The sequence below is a fragment of the Hyla sarda genome, unplaced genomic scaffold (genome assembly GCF_029499605.1).
Source record: "Hyla sarda isolate aHylSar1 unplaced genomic scaffold, aHylSar1.hap1 scaffold_654, whole genome shotgun sequence".
NCBI classification, from domain to species: Eukaryota; Metazoa; Chordata; class Amphibia; order Anura; family Hylidae; genus Hyla; species Hyla sarda.
Genome location: NW_026610669.1, coordinates 27,501 through 51,881, shown reverse-complemented (window position 1 = coordinate 51,881; position 24,381 = coordinate 27,501). Strand labels below are relative to the sequence as shown.

General features: G+C 41.5%; 1 protein-coding gene across 1 annotated transcript in view; it reads right to left on the bottom strand.

Moving 5' to 3' along the window:
• The window catches only part of LOC130342650 (intraflagellar transport protein 172 homolog), a gene marked incomplete at its 5' end in the record, with an annotated part of 101,270 nt that overhangs the window by 57,430 nt on the left and 19,459 nt on the right, over window positions 1-24,381 (bottom strand). Inside the window, 2 exon segments of the mRNA XM_056554283.1 lie at window positions 582-660; window positions 24,076-24,324. Coding sequence (XP_056410258.1) covers window positions 582-660; window positions 24,076-24,324 — 328 coding nt within the window.

The following is a 24,381-nucleotide window of genomic DNA, read 5'->3' as shown; positions in this document are numbered from 1 at the left end:
GAGGGGGCAGAAACATGACACCAAAGAGGAGGACCGGGCATTATATCATGGGCACACTACAGGGGGGGGGGGGGCAGAAACATGACACCAAAGAGGAGGACCGGGCATTATATCATGGGCACACTACAGGGGGGGCACAAACATGACACCAAGGAGAAGGACCGGGCACTATATCATGGGCACACTACAGGGGGGGGCACAAACATGACACCAAAGAGGAGGACCGGGCACTAGATCATGGGCACACTACAGGGGGGGGGGGGCAGAAACATGACACCAAAGAGGAGGACCGGGCACTATATCATGGGCACACTACAGGGAGGGGGCAGAAACATGACACCAAAGAGGAGGACCGGGCATTATATCATGGGCACACTACAGGGGGGGCACAAACATGACACCAAGGAGAAGGACCGGGCACTATATCATGGGCACACTACAGGGGGGGGGCAGAAACATGACACCAAGGAGAAGGACCGGGCATTATATCATGGGCACACTACAGGGGGGGGGGGCAGAAACATGACACCAGAGATCAGGACCGGGCATTATATCATGGGCATACTACAGGGTGCACTTACCTTTACGGAAAGCAAAGCCCTTGCAGTAGCATTCCAGAGCCCGACGGGAATTGTTAATTTTCTCTAAAAGATCTCCGGCCTGTAATATAATAATCAGATCTAGAATCACAGATCTACAGAGAATAAGATCCCGACCTGTAATATAACAAACATCTAGAATCACAGATCTACAGAGAATAAGATCCGGCCTGTAATATAACAAACATCTAGAATCACAGATCTACAGAGAATAAGATCCCGGCCTGTAATATAATAATCAGATCTAGTATCACAGATCTACAGAGAATAAGATCCGGCCTGTAATATAATAATCAGATCTAGTATCACAGATCTACAGAGAATAAGATCCGGCCTGTAATATAATAATCAGATCTAGTATCACAGATCTACAGAGAATAAGATCCGGCCTGTAAAATAACAAACATCTAGAATCACACATCTACAGAGAATAAGATCCCGGCCTGTAATATAACAAAGAGATCTAGAATCACAGATCTACAGAGAATAAGATCCAGGCCTGTAAAATAACAAACATCTAGAATCAAAGATCTACAGAGAATAAGATCCCGGCCTGTAATATAACAAACATCTAGAATTACAGATCTACAAAGAATAAGATCCCGGCCCGTAAAATAAAAACCAGATCTAGAATCACAGATCTACAGAAAATAAGATCCGGCCTGTAATATAACAACCAGATCTAGAATCAAAGATCTGCAGAAAATAAGATCCGGCGTGTAATAAAACAACCAGATCTAGAATCACAGATCTACAGAGAATAAGATCCGGCGTGTAATAAAACAACCAGATCTAGAATCACAGATCTACAGAGAATAAGATCCGGCCTGTAATATAACAATCAGATCTAGAATCACAGATCTACAGAGAATAAGATCCGGCCTGTAATATAACAATCAGATCTAGAATCACAGATCTACAGAGAATAAGATCCGGCCTGTAAAATAACAAACATCTAGAATCACAGATCTACAGAGAATAAGATCCGGCCTGTAATATAACAATCAAATCTAGAATCACAGATCTACAGAGAATAAGATCCGGCCTGTAATATAACAATCAGATCTAGAATCACAGATCTACAGAGAATAATATCCCGGCCTGTAATATAACAAAGAGATCTAGAATCACAGGTCTACAGAGAATAAGATCCGGCCTATAATATAACAAAGATCTAGAACCACAGATCTACAAAGAATAAGATCCAGGCCTGTAATATAACAAACATCTAGAATCACAGATGTACAGAGAATAAGATCCGGCCTGTAATATAACACTCAGATCTAGAATCACAGATCTACAGAGAATAAGATCCGGCCTGTAATATAACAAAGATCTAGAATCACAGATCTACAGAGAATAAGATCCCGGCCTGTAATATAACAGCCAGATCTAGAATCAGCGATCTACAGAGAATAAGATCCGGCCTGTAATATAACAAAGATCTAGAATCACAGATCTACAGAGAATAAGATCCCGGCCTGTAATATAACAAACATCTAGAATCACAGATCAACAGAATAAGATCCGGACTGTAATATAACAAATCTAGAATCACAGATCTACAGAGAATAAGATCCGGCCTGTAATATAACAATGAGATCTAGAATAACAGATCTACAGAGAATAAGATCCCGGCCTGTAATATAACAAACATTTAGAATCACAGATCTACAGAGAATAAGATCCGGCCTGTAATATAACAAAGATCTAGAATCACAGATCTACAGAGAATAAAATCCAGGCCTGTAATATAACAAACATCTAAAATCACAGATCTATAGAGAATAAGATCCCGGCCTGTAATATAACAATCAGATCTAGAATCACAGATCTACAGAGAATAAGATTCGGCCTGTAATATAACAATGAGATCTAGAATCAGAGATCTACAGAGAATAAGATCCAGGCCTGTAATATAACAAACATCTAGAATCACAGATCTACAGAGAATAAGATCCCGGCCTGTAATATAACAATGAGATCTAGAATCACAGATATACAGAGAATAAGATCCGGCCTGTAATATAACAATCAGCTCTAGAATCACAGATCTACAGAGAATAAGATCCCGGCCTGTAATATAACAAACATCTAGAATTACAGATCTACAAAGAATAAGATCCCGGCCCGTAAAATAAAAACCAGATCTAGAATCACAGATCTACAGAGAATAAGATCCAGGCCTGTAAAATAACAAACATCTAGAATCACAGATCTACAGAGAATAAGATCCGGCCTGTAATATAACAAACATCTAGAATCACAGATCTACAGAAAATAAGATCCGGCCTGTAATATAACAACCAGATCTAGAATCAAAGATCTACAGAAAATAAGATCCGGCGTGTAATAAAACAACCAGAACTAGAATCACAGATCTACAGAGAATAAGATCCGGCCTGTAATATAACAATCAGATCTAGAATCACAGATCTACAGAGAATAAGATCCGACCTATAATATAACAATGAGATCTAGAATCACAGATCTACAGAGAATAAGATCCAGCCTGTAATATAACAATCAGATCTAGAATCAGCGATCTACAGAGAATAAGATCCGGCCTGTAATATAACAAAGATCTAGAATCACAGATCTACAGAGAATAAGATCCAGGCCTGTAATATAACAAACATCTAAAATCACAGATCAACAGAATAAGATCCGGCCTGTAATATAACAATGAGATCTAGAATCACAGATCTACAGAGAATAAGATCCCGGCCTGTAATATAACAAACATCTAGAATCACAGATCTACAGAGAATAAGATCCCGGCCTGTAATATAACAAACATCTAGAATCACAGATCTATAGAGAATAAGATCCCGGTCTGTAATATAACAATCAGATCAAGAATCACAGATCTACAGAGAATAAGATCCGGCCTGTAATATAACAAAGAGATCTAGAATCAGAGATCTACAGAGAATAAGATCCAGGCCTGTAATATAACAAACATCTAAAATCACAGATCAACAGAATAAGATCCGGCCTGTAATATAACAATGAGATCTAGAATCAGAGATCTACAGAGAATAAGATCCAGGCCTGTAATATAACAAACATCTAGAATCACAGATCTACAGAGAATAAGATCCCGGCCTGTAATATAACAATGAGATCTAGAATCACAGATCTACAGAGAATAAGATCCGGCCTGTAATATAACAATCAGATCAAGAATCACAGATCTACAGAGAATAAGATCCGGCCTGTAATATAACAAAGAGATCTAGAATCAGAGATCTACAGAGAATAAGATCCAGGCCTGTAATATAACAAACATCTAGAATCACAGATCTACAGAGAATAAGATCCCGGCCTGTAATATAACAATGAGATCTAGAATCACAGATCTACAGAGAATAAGATCCGGCCTGTAATATAACAATCAGCTCTAGAATCACAGATCTACAGAGAATAAGATCCCGGCCTGTAATATAACAAACATCTAGAATCACAGATCTACAGAAAATAAGATCCGGCCTGTAATATAACAACCAGATCTAGAATCAAAGATCTACAGAAAATAAGATCCGGCGTGTAATATAACAATCAGATCTAGAATCACAGATCTACAGAGAAAAAGATCCGGCCTGTAATATAACAATCAGATCTAGAATCACAGATCTACAGAGAATAAGATCCGGCCTGTAATATAACAATCAGATCTAGAATCACAGATCTACAGAGAATGAGATCCGGCCTGTAATATAACAACCAGATCTAGAATCACAGATTTACAGAGAATAAGATCCGGCCTGTAATATAACAATCAGATCTAGAATCACAAATCTACAGAGAATAAGATCCAGGCCTGCAATATAACAATCAGATCTAGAATCACAGATCTACAGAGAATAAGATCCGACCTGTAATATAACAATGAGATCTAGAATCACAGATCTACAGAGAATAAGATCCAGGCCTGCAATATAACAATCAGATCTAGAATCACAGATCTACAGAGAATAAGATCCGGCATGTAATATAACAAACATCTAGAATCACAAATCTACAGAGAATAAGATCCCGGCCTGTAATATAACAAAGATCTAGAATCACAGATCTACAGAGAATAAGATCCCGGCCTGTAATATAACAAAGAGATCTAGAATCACAGATCTACAGAGAATAAGATCCGGCCTGTAATATAACAATCAGATCTAGTATCACAGATCTACAGAGAATAAGATCCCAGCCTGAAATATAACAAAGATCTAGAATCACAGATCTACAGAGAATAAGATCCGGCCTGTAATATAACAATCAGATCTAGAATCACAGATCTACAGAGAATGAGATCCGGCCTGTAATATAACAACCAGATCTAGAATCACAGATTTACAGAGAATAAGATCCCAGCCTGTAATATAACAAACTTCTAGAATCACAGATCTACAGAGAATAAGATCCGACCTGTAATATAACAATGAGATCTAGAATCACAGATCTACAGAGAATAAGATCCGGCCTGTAATATAACAATCAGATCTAGAATCACAGATCTACAGAGAATAAGATCCGGCCTGTAATATAACAAACTTCTAGAATCACAGATCTACAGAGAATAAGATTCGACCTGTAATATAACAAAGAGATCTAGAATCACAGATCTACAGAGAATAAGATCCTGGCCTGTAATATAACAATCAGATCTAGAATCACAGATCTACAGAAAATAAGATCCCGGCCTGTAATATAACAATCAGATCTAGAATCACAGATCTACAGAGAATAAGATCCGGCCTGTAATATAACAATCAGATCTAGCATCACAGATCTACAGAGAATAAGATCCCGGCCTGCAATATAACAAAGAGATCTAGAATCAGAGATCTACAGAGAATAAGATCCGGCCTGTAAAATAACAAACATCTAGAATCACAGATCTACAGAGAATAAGATCCGGCCTGTAATAGAACAATCAGATCTAGAATTACAGATCTACAGAGAAAAAGATCCAGCCTGTAATATAACAATGAGATCTAGAATCACAGATCTACAGAGAATAAGATCCCAGCCTGAAATATAACAAAGATCTAGAATCACAGATCTACAGAGAATAAGATCCTGGCCTGTAATATAACAAACATCTAGAATCACAGATCTACAGAGAATAAGATCCGGCCTGTAATATAACAATCAGATCTAGAATCACAGATCTACAGAGAATGAGATCCGGCCTGTAATATAACAAACATCTAGAATCACAAATCTACAGAGAATAAGATCCGGCCTGTAATATAACAATCAGATCTAGAATCACAGGTCTACAGAGAATAAGATCCCGGCTTGTAATATAACAACCAGATCTAGAATCACACATCTACAGAGAATAAGATCCGGCCTGTAATATAACAAAGATCTAGAATCACAGATCTACAGAGAATAAGATCCCGACCTGTAATATAACAAACATCTAGAATTACAGATCTACAGAGAATAAGATCCCGGCCTGTTATATAACAATCAGATCTAGCATCACAGATCTACAGAGAATAAGATCCGGCCTGTAATATAACAATCAGATCTAGTATCACAGATCTACAGAGAATAAGATCCCAGCCTGAAATATAACAAAGATCTAGAATCACAGATCTACAGAGAATAAGATCCTGGCCTGTAATATAACAAACATCTAGAATCACAGATCTACAGAGAATAAGATCCGGCCTGTAATATAACAATCAGATCTAGAATCACAGATCTACAGAGAATGAGATCCGGCCTGTAATATAACAACCAGATCTAGAATCACAGATTTACAGAGAATAAGATCCCAGCCTGTAATATAACAAACTTATAGAATCACAGATCTACAGAGAATAAGATCCGACCTGTAATATAACAATGAGATCTAGAATCACAGATCTACAGAGAATAAGATCCGGCCTGTAATATAACAATCAGATCTAGAATCACAGATCTACAGAGAATAAGATCCGGCCTGTAATATAACAAACTTCTAGAATCACAGATCTACAGAGAATAAGATTCGACCTGTAATATAACAAAGAGATCTAGAATCACAGATCTACAGAGAATAAGATCCTGGCCTGTAATATAACAAACATCTAGAATCACAAATCTACAGAGAATAAGATCCGGCCTGTAATATAACAATCATCTAGAATCACAGATCTACAGAGAATAAGATCCGGCCTGTAATATAACAATCAGATCTAGAATCACAGATCTACAGAGAATAAGATCCGGCCTGTAAAATAGCAAACATCTAGAATCACAGATTTACAGAGAATAAGATCCCGGCCTGTAATATAACAATCAGATCTAGAATCACAGATTTACAGAGAATAAGATCCCGGCCTGTAATATAACAATCAGATCTAGAATCACAGATCTACAGAGAATAAGATCCCGGCCTGTAATATAACAAAGAGATCTAGAATCACAGATCTACAGAGAATAAGATCCGGCCTGTAATATAACAATCAGATCTAGAATCACAGATCTACAGAATAAGATCCCGGCCTGTAATATAACAATCAGATCTAGAATCACAGATTTACAGAGAATAAGATCCCGGCCTGTAATATAACAATCAGATCTAGAATCACAGATCTACAGAGAATAAGATCCCGGCCTGTAAAATAACAAACATCTAGAATCACAGATCTACAGAGAATAAGATCCGGCCTGTAATATAACAACCAGATCTAGAATCACAGATTTACAGAGAATAAGATCCCAGCCTGTAATATAACAAACTTCTAGAATCACAGATCTACAGAGAATAAGATCCGGCCTGTAATATAACAATCAGACCTAGAATCACAGATCTACAGAGAATAAGATCCGGCCTGTAATATAACAAACATCTAGAATCACAGATCTACAGAGAATAAGATCCCGGCCTGTAAAATAACAAACATCTAGAATCACAGATCTACAGAGAATAAGATCCTAGCCTGTAATATAACAATCAGATCTAGAATCACAGATCTACAGAAAATAAGATCCCGGCCTGTAATATAACAATCAGATCTAGAATCACAGATCTACAGAGAATAAGATCCCGGCCTGCAATATAACAAAGAGATCTAGAATCAGAGATCTACAGAGAATAAGATCCGGCCTGTAAAATAACAAACATCTAGAATCACAGATCTACAGAGAATAAGATCCGGCCTGTAATAGAACAATCAGATCTAGAATTACAGATCTACAGAGAAAAAGATCCAGCCTGTAATATAACAATGAGATCTAGAATCACAGATCTACAGAGAATAAGATCCCAGCCTGAAATATAACAAAGATCTAGAATCACAGATCTACAGAGAATAAGATCCTGGCCTGTAATATAACAAACATCTAGAATCACAGATCTACAGAGAATAAGATCCGACCTGTAATATAACAATCAGATCTAGAATCACAGATCTACAGAGAATGAGATCCGGCCTGTAATATAACAAACATCTAGAATCACAAATCTACAGAGAATAAGATCCGGCCTGTAATATAACAATCAGATCTAGAATCACAGGTCTACAGAGAATAAGATCCCGGCTTGTAATATAACAACCAGATCTAGAATCACAGATCTACAGAGAATAAGATCCGGCCTGTTATATAACAAAGATCTAGAATCACAGATCTACAGAGAATAAGATCCCGGCCTGTAATATAACAAACATCTAGAATTACAGATCTACAGAGAATAAGATCCCGGCCTGTTATATAACAAACATCTAGAATTACAGATCTACAGAGAATAAGATCCCGGCCTGTTATATAACAATCAGATCTAGAATCACAGGTCTACAGAGAATAAGATCCCGGCTTGTAATATAACAACCAGATCTAGAATCACAGATCTACAGAGAATAAGATCCGGCCTGTAATATAACAAACATCTAGAATCACAGATGTACAGAGAATAAGATCCTGGCCTGTAATATAACACTCAGATCTAGAATCACAAATCTACAGAGAATAAGATCCGGCCTGTAATATAACAATCAGACCTAGAATCACAGATCTACAGAGAATAAGATCCGGCCTGTAAAATAACAATCATCTAGAATCACAGATCTACAGAGAATAAGATCCGGCCTGTAATATAACAATCAGATCTAGAATCACAGATCTACAGAGAATAAGATCCGGCCTGTAAAATAACAATCAGATCTAGAATCACAGATTTACAGAGAATAAGATCCCGGCCTGTAATATAACAATCAGATATAGAATAACAGATCTACAGAGAATAAGATCACGGCCTGTAATATAACAAAGAGATCTAGAATCACAGATCTACAGAGAATAACATCCGGCCTGTAATATAACAATCAGATCTAGTATCACAGATCTACAGAGAATAAGATCCCGGCCTGTAATATAACAAAGAGATCTAGAATCACAGATCTACAGAGAATAAGATCCCGGCCTGTAATATAACAAAGAGATCTAGAATCACAGATCTACAGAGAATAAGATCCCGGCTTGTAATATAACAACCAGATCTAGAATCACAGATCTACAGAATAAGATCCCGGCCTGTAATATAACAATCAGATCTAGAATCACAGATCTACAGAGAATAAGATCCGGCCTGTAATATAACAAACATCTAGAATCACAGATGTACAGAGAATAAGATCCTGGCCTGTAATATAACACTCAGATCTAGAATCACAGATCTACAGAGAATAAGATCCGGCCTGTAATATAACAATCAGATCTAGTATCACAGATCTACAGAGAATAAGATCCCGGCCTGTAATATAACAGAGATCTAGAATCACAGATCTACAGAGAATAAGATCCCGGCCTGTAATATAACAAAGAGATCTAGAATCACAGATCTACAGAGAATAAGATCCCGGCTTGTAATATAACAACCAGATCTAGAATCACAGATCTACAGAATAAGATCCCGGCCTGTAATATAACAATCAGATCTAGAATCACACATCTACAGAGAATAAGATCCGGCCTGTAATATAACAAACATCTAGAATCACAGATGTACAGAGAATAAGATCCTGGCCTGTAATATAACACTCAGATCTAGAATCACAGATCTACAGAGAATAAGCCCCCCCCCCCCCCCCCCCCCGAGGGGCTAAGAAGGTTCTGGAGCAGAGCAGCACAGTCATGTACATGTACAGTTCTGTAGGTGGCCATTATTTTCTCCCACAGGGTCGGCTGGAGAATACGTCCATACAGGACATGATGAGTTACGGGCGGTATTGTGCGGTCACCGGTATGTTACACATGAGAATCCCCCACCCCCTGCACACATCATGGTACTTATTACAGTATATTATCTCACCCGCTCATAGAACCCCCCGCACACATCATGGTACTTATTACAGTATATTATCTCACCCCCTCATAGAACCCCCCGCACACATCATGGTACTTATTACATTATATTATCTCACCTCCTCATAGAACCCCCCGCACACATCATGGTACTTATTACAGTATATTATCTCACCCCCTCATAGAACCCCCCGCACACATCATGGTACTTATTACATTATATTATCTCACCCGCTCATAGAACCCCCCGTACAAATCATGGTACTTATTACAGTATATTATCTCACCCCCTCATAGAACCCCCCGCACACATCATGGTACTTATTACATTATATTATCTCACCCGCTCATAGAACCCCCCGCACACATCATGGTACTTATTACAGTATATTATCTCATCCGGTCATAGAACCCCCTGCACACATCATGGTACTTATTACAGTATATTATCTCACCCGCTCATAGAACCCCCCGCACACATCATGGTACTTATTACAGTATATTATCTCACCCGCTCATAGAACCCCCCGTACACATCATGGTACTTATTACAGTATATTATCTCACCCGCTCATAGAACCCCCCGCACACATCATGGTACTTATTACAGTATATTATCTCACCCCCTCATAGAACCCCCCGCACACATCATGGTACTTATTACAGTATATTATCTCACCCCCTCATAGAACCCCCCGCACACATCATGGTACTTATTACAGTATATTATCTCACCCCCTCATAGAACCCCCTGCACACATCATGGTACTTATTACATTATATTATCTCACCTCCTCATAGAACCCCCTGCACACATCATGGTACTTATTACATTATATTATCTCACCCCCTCATAGAACCCCCCGCACACATCATGGTACTTATTACAGTATATTATCTCACCCCCTCATAGAACCCCCCGCACACATCATGGTACTTATTACAGTATATTATCTCACCCCCTCATAGAACCCCCTGCACACATCATGGTACTTATTACAGTATATTATCTCATCCGCTCATAGAACCCCCTGCACACATCATGGTACTTATTACAGTATATTATCTCACCCGCTCATAGAACCCCCTGCACACATCATGGTACTTATTACAGTATATAATCTCACCCCCTCATAGAACCCCCTGCACACATCATGGTACTTATTACAGTATATTATCTCACCCCCTCATAGAACCCCCCTGCACACATCATGGTACTTATTACAGTATATTATCTCACCCCCTCATAGAACCCCCCGCACACATCATGGTACTTATTACAGTATATTATCTCACCCCCTCATAGAACCCCCCACACACATCATGGTACTTATTACAGTATATTATCTCACCCGCTCATAGAACCCCCCGCACACATCATGGTACTTATTACAGTATATTATCTCACCCGCTCATAGAACTCCCCGCACACATCATGGTACTTATTACAGTATATTATCTCACCCGCTCATAGAACCCCCCGCACACATCATGGTACTTATTACAGTATATTATCTCACCCCCTCATAGAACCCCCTGCACACATCATGGTACTTATTACATTATATTATCTCACCTCCTCATAGAACCCCCTGCACACATCATGGTACTTATTACCAGTATATTATCTCACCCGCTCATAGAACCCCCCCCGCACACATCATGGTATTTATTACAGTATATTATCTCACCCCCTCATAGAACCCCCCGCACACATCATGGTACTTATTACAGTATATTATCTCACCCCCTCATAGAACCCCCCGCACACATCATGGTACTTATTACAGTATATTATCTCACCTCCTCATAGAACCCCCCGCACACATCATGGTACTTATTACAGTATATTATCTCACCCCCTCATAGAACCCCCCGCACACATCATGGTACTTATTACAGTATATTATCTCACTCGCTCATAGAACCCCCTGCACACATCATGGTACTTATTACAGTATATTATCTCACCCCCTCATAGAACCCCCCGCACACATCATGGTACTTATTACAGTATATTATCTCACCCGCTCATAGAACCCCCTGCACACATCATGGTACTTATTACAGTATATTATCTCACCCGCTCATAGAACCCCCTGCACACATCATGGTACTTATTACAGTATATTATCTCACCCCCTCATAGAACCCCCCGCACACATCATGGTACTTATTACAGTATATTATTTTACCCGCTCATAGAACCCCCCCCGCACACATCATGGTACTTATTAAAGTATATTATCTCACCCCCTCATAGAACCCCCTGCACACATCATGGTACTTATTACAGTATATTATCTCGCCCGCTCATAGAACCCCCCGCACACATCATGGTACTTATTACAGTATATTATCTCATCCGCTCATAGAACCCCCCGCACACATCATGGTACTTATTACAGTATATTATCTCACCCCCTCATAGAACCCCCCTGCACACATCATGGTACTTATTACAGTATATTATCTCATCCGCTCATAGAACCCCCCGCACACATCATGGTACTTATTACGGTATATTATCTCACCCGCTCATAGAACCTCCGCACACATCATGGTACTTATTACATTATATTATCTCACCCGCTCATAGAACCCCCTGCACACATCATGGTACTTATTACAGTATATTATCTCATCCGCTCATAGAACCCCCCGCACACATCATGGTACTTATTACAGTATATTATCTCACCCCCTCATAGAACCCCCCGCACACATCATGGTACTTATTACAGTATATTATCTCACCCCCTCATAGAACCCCCCGCACACATCATGGTACTTATTACAGTATATTATCTCCCCCGCTCATAGAACCCCCCGCACACATCATGGTACTTATTACAGTATATTATCTCACCCCCTCATAGAACCCCCTGCACACATCATGGTACTTATTACAGTATATTATCTCACCCCCTCATAGAACCCCCCGCACACATCATGGTACTTATTACAGTATATTATCTCACCCCCTCATAGAACCCCCCGCACACATCATGGTACTTATTACAGTATATTATCTCATCCGTTCATAGAACCCCCCGCACACATCATGGTACTTATTACAGTATATTATCTCATCCGCTCATAGAACCCCCCGCACACATCATGGTACTTATTACAGTATATTATCTCACCCCCTCATAGAACCCCCCGCACACATCATGGTACTTATTACAGTATATTATCTCATCCGCTCATAGAACCCCCCGCACACATCATGGTACTTATTACAGTATATTATCTCCCCCGCTCATAGAACCCCCCGCACACATCATGGTACTTATTACAGTATATTATCTCACCCCCTCATAGAACCCCCTGCACACATCATGGTACTTATTACAGTATATTATCTCACCCCCTCATAGAACCCCCCGCACACATCATGGTACTTATTACAGTATATTATCTCACCCCCTCATAGAACCCCCCGCACACATCATGGTACTTATTACAGTATATTATCTCATCCGTTCATAGAACCCCCCGCACACATCATGGTACTTATTACAGTATATTATCTCACCCCCTCATAGAACCCCCCGCACACATCATGGTACTTATTACAGTATATTATCTCATCCGTTCATAGAACCCCCCGCACACATCATGGTACTTATTACAGTATATTATCTCACCCGCTCATAGAACCCCCCGCACACATCATGGTACTTATTACAGTATATTATCTCACCCCCTCATAGAACCCCCTGCACACATCATGGTACTTATTACAGTATATTATCTCACCCGCTCATAGAACCCCCGCACACATCATGGTACTTATTACAGTATATTATCTCACCCCCTCATAGAACCCCCCGCACACATCATGGTACTTATTACAGTATATTATCTCACCCGCTCATAGAACCCCCTGCACACATCATGGTACTTATTACAGTATATTATCTCGCCCGCTCATAGAACCCCCCGCACACATCATGGTACTTATTACAGTATATTATCTCACCCCCTCATAGAACCCCCCGCACACATCATGGTACTTATTACAGTATATTATCTCACCCCCTCATAGAATCCCCGCACACATCATGGTACTTATTACAGTATATTATCTCACCCCCTCATAGAACCCCCTGCACACATCATGGTACTTATTACAGTATATTATCTCACCCCCTCATAGAACCCCCCGCACACATCATGGTACTTATTACATTATATTATCTCCCCCGCTCATAGAACCCCCCGCACACATCATGGTACTTATTACAGTATATTATCTCACCCGCTCATAGAACCCCCCGCACACATCATGGTACTTATTACAGTATATTATCTCACCCGCTCATAGAACCCCCTGCACACATCATGGTACTTATTACAGTATATTATCTCACCCCCTCATAGAACCCCCCGCACACAACATGGTACTTATTACAGTATATTATCTCATCCGCTCATAGAACCCCCCGCACACATCATGGTACTTATTACAGTATATTATCTCACCCCCTCATAGAACCCCCGCACACATCATGGTACTTATTACAGTATATTATCTCACCCCCTCATAGAACCCCCTGCACACATCATGGTACTTATTACAGTATATTATCTCACCCGCTCATAGAACCCCCTGCACACATCATGGTACTTATTACAGTATATTATCTCACCCGCTCATAGAACCCCCCGCACACATCATGGTACTTATTACAGTATATTATCTCACCCCCTCATAGAACCCCCTGCACACATCATGGTACTTATTACAGTATATTATCTCACCCCCTCATAGAACCCCCCGCACACATCATGGTACTTATTACATTATATTATCTCACCCCCTCATAGAACCCCCCTGCACACATCATGGTACTTATTACAGTATATTATCTCACCCCCTCATAGAACCCCCTGCACACATCATGGTACTTATTACAGTATATTATCTCACCCGCTCATAGAACCCCCTGCACACATCATGGTACTTATTACAGTATATTATCTCACCCGCTCATAGAACCCCCCGCACACATCATGGTACTTATTACAGTATATTATCTCCCCCGCTCATAGAACCCCCCGCACACATCATGGTACTTATTACAGTATATTATCTCACCCGCTCATAGAACCCCCGCACACATCATGGTACTTATTACAGTATATTATCTCACCCCCTCATAGAACCCCCCGCACACATCATGGTACTTATTACAGTATATTATCTCCCCCGCTCATAGAACCCCCGCACACATCATGGGACTTATTACAGTATATTATCTCCCCCGCTCATAGAACCCCCTGCACACATCATGGTACTTATTACAGTATATTATCTCACCCCCTCATAGAACCCCCCGCACACATCATGGCACTTATTACAGTATATTATCTCACCCGCTCATAGAACCCCCCGCACACATCATGGTACTTATTACAGTATATTATCTCACCCGCTCATAGAACCCCCCGCACACATCATGGTACTTATTACAGTATATTATCTCCCCCGCTCATAGAACCCCCCGCACACATCATGGTACTTATTACAGTATATTATCTCACCCGCTCATAGAACCCCCGCACACATCATGGTACTTATTACAGTATATTATCTCACCCCCTCATAGAACCCCCCGCACACATCATGGTACTTATTACAGTATATTATCTCACCCGCTCATAGAACCCCCCGCACACATCATGGTACTTATTACAGTATATTATCTCACCCCCTCATAGAACCCCCCGCACACATCATGGTACTTATTACATTATATTATCTCCCCCGCTCATAGAACCCCCCGCACACATCATGGTACTTATTACAGTATATTATCTCACCCCCTCATAGAACCCCCCGCACACATCATGGTACTTATTACATTATATTATCTCCCCCGCTCATAGAACCCCCCGCACACATCATGGTACTTATTACAGTATATTATCTCACCCCCTCATAGAACCCCCCGCACACAACATGGTACTTATTACAGTATATTATCTCACCCGCTCATAGAACCCCCCGCACACATCATGGTACTTATTACAGTATATTATCTCCCCCGCTCATAGAACCTCCCGCACACATCATGGTACTTATTACAGTATATTATCTCCCCCGCTCATAGAACCCCCCCGCACACATCATGGTACTTATTACAGTATATTATCTCACCCCCTCATAGAACCCCCCGCACACATCATGGTACTTATTACAGTATATTATCTCACCCGCTCATAGAACCCCCCGCACACATCATGGTACTTATTACATTATATTATCTCACCTCCTCATAGAACCCCCCGCACACATCATGGTACTTATTACGGTATATTATCTCACCCGCTCATAGAACCCCCCGCACACATCATGGTACTTATTACAGTATATTATCTCACCCGCTCATAGAACCCCCCGTACAAATCATGGTACTTATTACAGTATATTATCTCACCCCCTCATAGAACCCCCCGCACACATCATGGTACTTATTACAGTATATTATCTCACCCGCTCATAGAACCCCCTGCACACATCATGGTACTTATTACAGTATATTATCTCACCCGCTCATAGAACCCCTGCACACATCATGGTACTTATTACAGTATATTATCTCACCCGCTCATAGAACCCCCCTGCACACATCATGGTACTTATTACAGTATATTATCTCACCCCCTCATAGAACCCCCCGCACACATCATGGTACTTATTACAGTATATTATCTCACCCCCTCATAGAACCCCCCTGCACACATCATGGTACTTATTACAGTATATTATCTCACCCGCTCATAGAACCCCCCGCACACATCATGGTACTTATTACAGTATATTATCTCACCCGCTCATAGAACCCCCCGCACACATCATGGTACTTATTACAGTATATTATCTCACCTCCTCATAGAACCCCCCGCACACATCATGGTACTTATTACAGTATATTATCTCACCCGCTCATAGAACCCCCCGCACACATCATGGTACTTATTACAGTATATTATCTCACCCGCTCATAGAACCCCCTGCACACATCATGGTACTTATTACAGTATATTATCTCACCCCCTCATAGAACCCCCCGCACACATCATGGTACTTATTACAGTATATTATCTCACCCCCTCATAGAACCCCCTGCACACATCATGGTACTTATTACAGTATATTATCTCACCCCCTCATAGAACCCCCTGCACACATCATGGTACTTATTACAGTATATTATCTCACCCCCTCATAGAACCCCCTGCACACATCATGGTACTTATTACAGTATATTATCTCACCCCCTCATAGAACCCCCTGCACACATCATGGTACTTATTACAGTATATTATCTCACCCGCTCATAGAACCCCCTGCACACATCATGGTACTTATTACAGTATATTATCTCACCCGCTCATAGAACCCCCCGCACACATCATGGTACTTATTACAGTATATTATCTCACCCCCTCATAGAACCCCCCGCACACATCATGGTACTTATTACAGTATATTATCTCACCCGCTCATAGAACCCCCCGCACACATCATGGTACTTATTACATTATATTATCTCCCCCGCTCATAGAACCCCCCGCACACATCATGGTACTTATTACAGTATATTATCTCACCCCCTCATAGAACCCCCTGCACACATCATGGTACTTATTACAGTATATTATCTCCCCCGCTCATAGAACCCCCCGCACACATCATGGTACTTATTACAGTATATTATCTCCCCCGCTCATAGAACCCCCCGCACACATCATGGTACTTATTACAGTATATTATCTCACCCCCTCATAGAACCCCCCGCACACATCATGGTACTTATTACAGTATATTATCTCACCCCCTCATAGAACCCCCCGCACACATCATGGTACTTATTACAGTATATTATCTCATCCGCTCATAGAACCCCCCGCACACATCATGGTACTTATTACAGTATATTATCTCACCCCCTCATAGAACCCCCCGCACACATCATGGTACTTATTACAGTATATTATCTCACCCGCTCATAGAACCCCCCGCACACATCATGGTACTTATTACAGTATATTATCTCATCCGCTCATAGAACCCCCCGCACACATCATGGTACTTATTACAGTATATTATCTCACCCCCTCATAGAACCCCCCGCACACATCATGGTACTTATTACAGTATATTATCTCATCCGCTCATAGAACCCCCCGCACACATCATGGTACTTATTACAGTATATTATCTCACCCCCTCATAGAACCCCCGCACACATCATGGTACTTATTACAGTATATTATCTCACCCGCTCATAGAACCCCCCGCACACATCATGGTACTTATTACAGTATATTATCTCACCCCCTCATAGAACCCCCCTGCACACATCATGGTACTTATTACAGTATATTATCTCACCCGCTCATAGAACCCCCTGCACACATCATGGTACTTATTACAGTATATTATCTCACCCGCTCATAGAACCCCCTGCACACATCATGGTACTTATTACAGTATATTATCTCACCCGCTCATAGAACCCCCCGCACACATCATGGTACTTATTACAGTATATTATCTCCCCCGCTCATAGAACCCCCCGCACACATCATGGTACTTATTACAGTATATTATCTCACCCGCTCATAGAACCCCCGCACACATCATGGTACTTATTACAGTATATTATCTCACCCCCTCATAGAACCCCCCGCACACATCATGGTACTTATTACAGTATATTATCTCCCCCGCTCATAGAACCCCCGCACACATCATGGGACTTATTACAGTATATTATCTCCCCCGCTCATAGAACCCCCGCACACATCATGGGACTTATTACAGTATATTATCTCCCCCGCTCATAGAACCCCCTGCACACATCATGGTACTTATTACAGTATATTATCTCACCCCCTCATAGAACCCCCCGCACACATCATGGTACTTATTACAGTATATTATCTCACCCGCTCATAGAACCCCCCGCACACATCATGGTACTTATTACAGTATATTATCTCACCCCCTCATAGAACCCCCCGCACACATCATGGTACTTATTACAGTATATTATCTCACCCGCTCATAGAACCCCCCGCACACATCATGGTACTTATTACAGTATATTATCTCATCCGCTCATAGAACCCCCCGCACACATCATGGTACTTATTACAGTATATTATCTCACCCCCTCATAGAACTCCCTGCACACATCATGGTACTTATTACAGTATATTATCTCACCCGCTCATAGAACCCCCGCACACATCATGGTACTTATTACAGTATATTATCTCACCCCCTCATAGAACCCCCCGCACACATCATGGTACTTATTACAGTATATTATCTCACCCGCTCATAGAACCCCCCGCACACATCATGGTACTTATTACAGTATATTATCTCACCCCCTCATAGAACCCCCCGCACACATCATGGTACTTATTACATTATATTATCTCCCCCGCTCATAGAACCCCCCGCACACATCATGGTACTTATTACAGTATATTATCTCACCCTCTCATAGAACCCCCCGCACACATCATGGTACTTATTACATTATATTATCTCCCCCGCTCATAGAACCCCCCGCACACATCATGGTACTTATTACAGTATATTATCTCACCCCCTCATAGAACCCCCCGCACACAACATGGTACTTATTACAGTATATTATCTCACCCGCTCATAGAACCCCCCGCACACATCATGGTACTTATTACAGTATATTATCTCCCCCGCTCATAGAACCCCCCGCACACATCATGGTACTTATTACAGTATATTATCTCCCCCGCTCATAGAACCCCCCCGCACACATCATGGTACTTATTACAGTATATTATCTCACCCCCTCATAGAACCCCCCGCACACATCATGGTACTTATTACAGTATATTATCTCACCCGCTCATAGAACCCCCCGCACACATCATGGTACTTATTACATTATATTATCTCACCTCCTCATAGAACCCCCCGCACACATCATGGTACTTATTACGGTATATTATCTCACCCGCTCATAGAACCCCCCGCACACATCATGGTACTTATTACAGTATATTATCTCACCCGCTCATAGAACCCCCCGTACAAATCATGGTACTTATTACAGTATATTATCTCACCCCCTCATAGAACCCCCCGCACACATCATGGTACTTATTACAGTATATTATCTCACCCGCTCATAGAACCCCTGCACACATCATGGTACTTATTACAGTATATTATCTCACCCGCTCATAGAACCCCCCTGCACACATCATGGTACTTATTACAGTATATTATCTCACCCCCTCATAGAACCCCCCGCACACATCATGGTACTTATTACAGTATATTATCTCACCCCCTCATAGAACCCCCCTGCACACATCATGGTACTTATTACAGTATATTATCTCACCCGCTCATAGAACCCCCCGCACACATCATGGTACTTATTACAGTATATTATCTCACCCGCTCATAGAACCCCCCGCACACATCATGGTACTTATTACAGTATATTATCTCACCTCCTCATAGAACCCCCCGCACACATCATGGTACTTATTACAGTATATTATCTCACCCGCTCATAGAACCCCCCGCACACATCATGGTACTTATTACAGTATATTATCTCACCCGCTCATAGAACCCCCTGCACACATCATGGTACTTATTACAGTATATTATCTCACCCCCTCATAGAACCCCCCGCACACATCATGGTACTTATTACAGTATATTATCTCACCCCCTCATAGAACCCCCTGCACACATCATGGTACTTATTACAGTATATTATCTCACCCCCTCATAGAACCCCCTGCACACATCATGGTACTTATTACAGTATATTATCTCACCCCCTCATAGAACCCCCTGCACACATCATGGTACTTATTACAGTATATTATCTCACCCCCTCATAGAACCCCCTGCACACATCATGGTACTTATTACAGTATATTATCTCACCCGCTCATAGAACCCCCTGCACACATCATGGTACTTATTACAGTATATTATCTCACCCGCTCATAGAACCCCCCGCACACATCATGGTACTTATTACATTATATTATCTCCCCCGCTCATAGAACCCCCCGCACACATCATGGTACTTATTACAGTATATTATCTCACCCCCTCATAGAACCCCCTGCACACATCATGGTACTTATTACAGTATATTATCTCCCCCGCTCATAGAACCCCCCGCACACATCATGGTACTTATTACAGTATATTATCTCCCCCGCTCATAGAACCCCCCGCACACATCATGGTACTTATTACAGTATATTATCTCACCCCCTCATAGAACCCCCTGCACACATCATGGTACTTATTACAGTATATTATCTCACCCCCTCATAGAACCCCCCGCACACATCATGGTACTTATTACAGTATATTATCTCATCCGCTCATAGAACCCCCCGCACACATCATGGTACTTATTACAGTATATTATCTCACCCCCTCATAGAACCCCCCGCACACATCATGGTACTTATTACAGTATATTATCTCACCCGCTCATAGAACCCCCCGCACACATCATGGTACTTATTACAGTATATTATCTCACCCCCTCATAGAACCCCCTGCACACATCATGGTACTTATTACAGTATATTATCTCACCCGCTCATAGAACCCCCCGCACACATCATGGTACTTATTACATTATATTATCTCACCTCCTCATAGAACCCCCCGCACACATCATGGTACTTATTACAGTATATTATCTCACCCGCTCATAGAACCCCCCGCACACATCATGGTACTTATTACAGTATATTATCTCACCCCCTCATAGAACTCCCTGCACACATCATGGTACTTATTACAGTATATTATCTCACCCGCTCATAGAACCCCCCGCACACATCATGGTACTTATTACATTATATTATCTCACCTCCTCATAGAACCCCCCGCACACATCATGGTACTTATTACAGTATATTATCTCACCCGCTCATAGAACCCCCCGCACACATCATGGTACTTATTACAGTATATTATCTCACCCCCTCATAGAACTCCCTGCACACATCATGGTACTTATTACATTATATTATCTCACCTCCTCATAGAACCCCCCGCACACATCATGGTACTTATTACGGTATATTATCTCACCCGCTCATAGAACCCCCCGCACACATCATGGTACTTATTACAGTATATTATCTCACCCCCTCATAGAACCCCCCGCACACATCATGGTACTTATTACAGTATATTATCTCATCCGCTCATAGAACCCCCCGCACACATCATGGTACTTATTACAGTATATTATCTCACCCGCTCATAGAACCCCCCGCACACATCATGGTACTTATTACAGTATATTATCTCACCCCCTCATAGAACCCCCTGCACACATCATGGTACTTATTACAGTATATTATCTCACCCCCTCATAGAACCCCCCGCACACATCATGGTACTTATTACAGTATATTATCTCACCCCTTCATAGAACCCCCTGCACACATCATGGTACTTATTACATTATATTATCTCACCCCCTCATAGAACCCCCCGCACACATCATGGTACTTATTACAGTATATTATCTCACCTCCTCATAGAACCCCCCGCACACATCATGGTACTTATTACAGTATATTATCTCACCCCCTCATAGAACCCCCTGCACACATCATGGTACTTATTACATTATATTATCTCACCCCCTCATAGAACCCCCCGCACATATCATGGTACTTATTACAGTATATTATCTCACCCGCTCATAGAACCCCCCGCACATATCATGGTACTTATTACAGTATATTATCTCACCCCCTCATAGAACCCCCCTGCACACATCATGGTACTTATTACAGTATATTATCTCATCCGCTCATAGAACCCCCTGCACACATCATGGTACTTATTACAGTATATTATCTCACCCGCTCATAGAACCCCCTGCACACATCATGGTACTTATTACATTATATTATCTCACCCGCTCATAGAACCCCCGCACACATCATGGTACTTATTACATTATATTATCTCACCCGCTCATAGAACCCCCGCACACATCATGGTACTTATTACATTATATTATCTCACCTCCTCATAGAACTCCCTGCACACATCATGGTACTTATTACAGTATATTATCTCACCCCCTCATAGAACCCCCCGCACACATCATGGTACTTATTACAGTATATTATCTCACCCCCTCATAGAACCCCCCGCACACATCATGGTACTTATTACAGTATATTATCTCACCCGCTCATAGAACCCCCCGCACACATCATGGTACTTATTACAGTATATTATCTCCCCCGCTCATAGAACCCCCCGCACACATCATGGTACTTATTACAGTATATTATCTCACCCGCTCATAGAACCCCCCGCACACATCATGGTACTTATTACAGTATATTATCTCCCCCGCTCATAGAACCCCCCGCACACATCATGGTACTTATTACAGTATATTATCTCACCCCCTCATAGAACCCCCCGCACACATCATGGTACTTATTACAGTATATTATCTCACCCCCTCATAGAACCCCCTGCACACATCATGGTACTTATTACAGTATATTATCTCACCCGCTCATAGAACCCCCCCCGCACACATCATGGTACTTATTACAGTATATTATCTCACCCGCTCATAGAACCCCCCGCACACATCATGGTACTTATTACAGTATATTCTCTCACCCCCTCATAGAACCCCCCGCACACATCATGGTACTTATTACAGTATATTATCTCACCCCCTCATAGAACTCCCTGCACACATCATGGTACTTATTACAGTATATTATCTCACCCGCTCATAGAACCCCCCGCACACATCATGGTACTTATTACAGTATATTATCTCACCCCCTCATAGAACCCCCGCACACATCATGGTACTTATTACAGTATATTATCTCACCCGCTCATAGAACCCCCTGCACACATCATGGTACTTATTACAGTATATTATCTCACCCGCTCATAGAACCCCCTGCACACATCATGGTACTTATTACAGTATATTATCTCACCCGCTCATAGAACCCCCCGCACACATCATGGTACTTATTACAGTATATTATCTCACCCCCTCATAGAACTCCCTGCACACATCATGGTACTTATTACAGTATATTATCTCACTCGCTCATAGAACTCCCCCTTAATGAGGGCGGCGGTGACCCTCCCGATCAGCTCTGTGTCCAGTAGCAGCTGTTCTCGGCTCATACACAATCTGGCGGCTTTGGCCGGGAGTCCTGAGCGGAGGTAGAGATTAACCGCAGCAACATAATCGCCCTCCTGCTCCCGCACCTCTCCCGCTCGCTCCTCCTGATGACTGTCCGCCAGGTACTGCAGGTAACTGCGCTTCAGGATCTCCAGCTCTGGATGACCCTGGGAGGGATATAGCAAAAACATCATATAAAAGTATATATATATAAAGCAAAAACA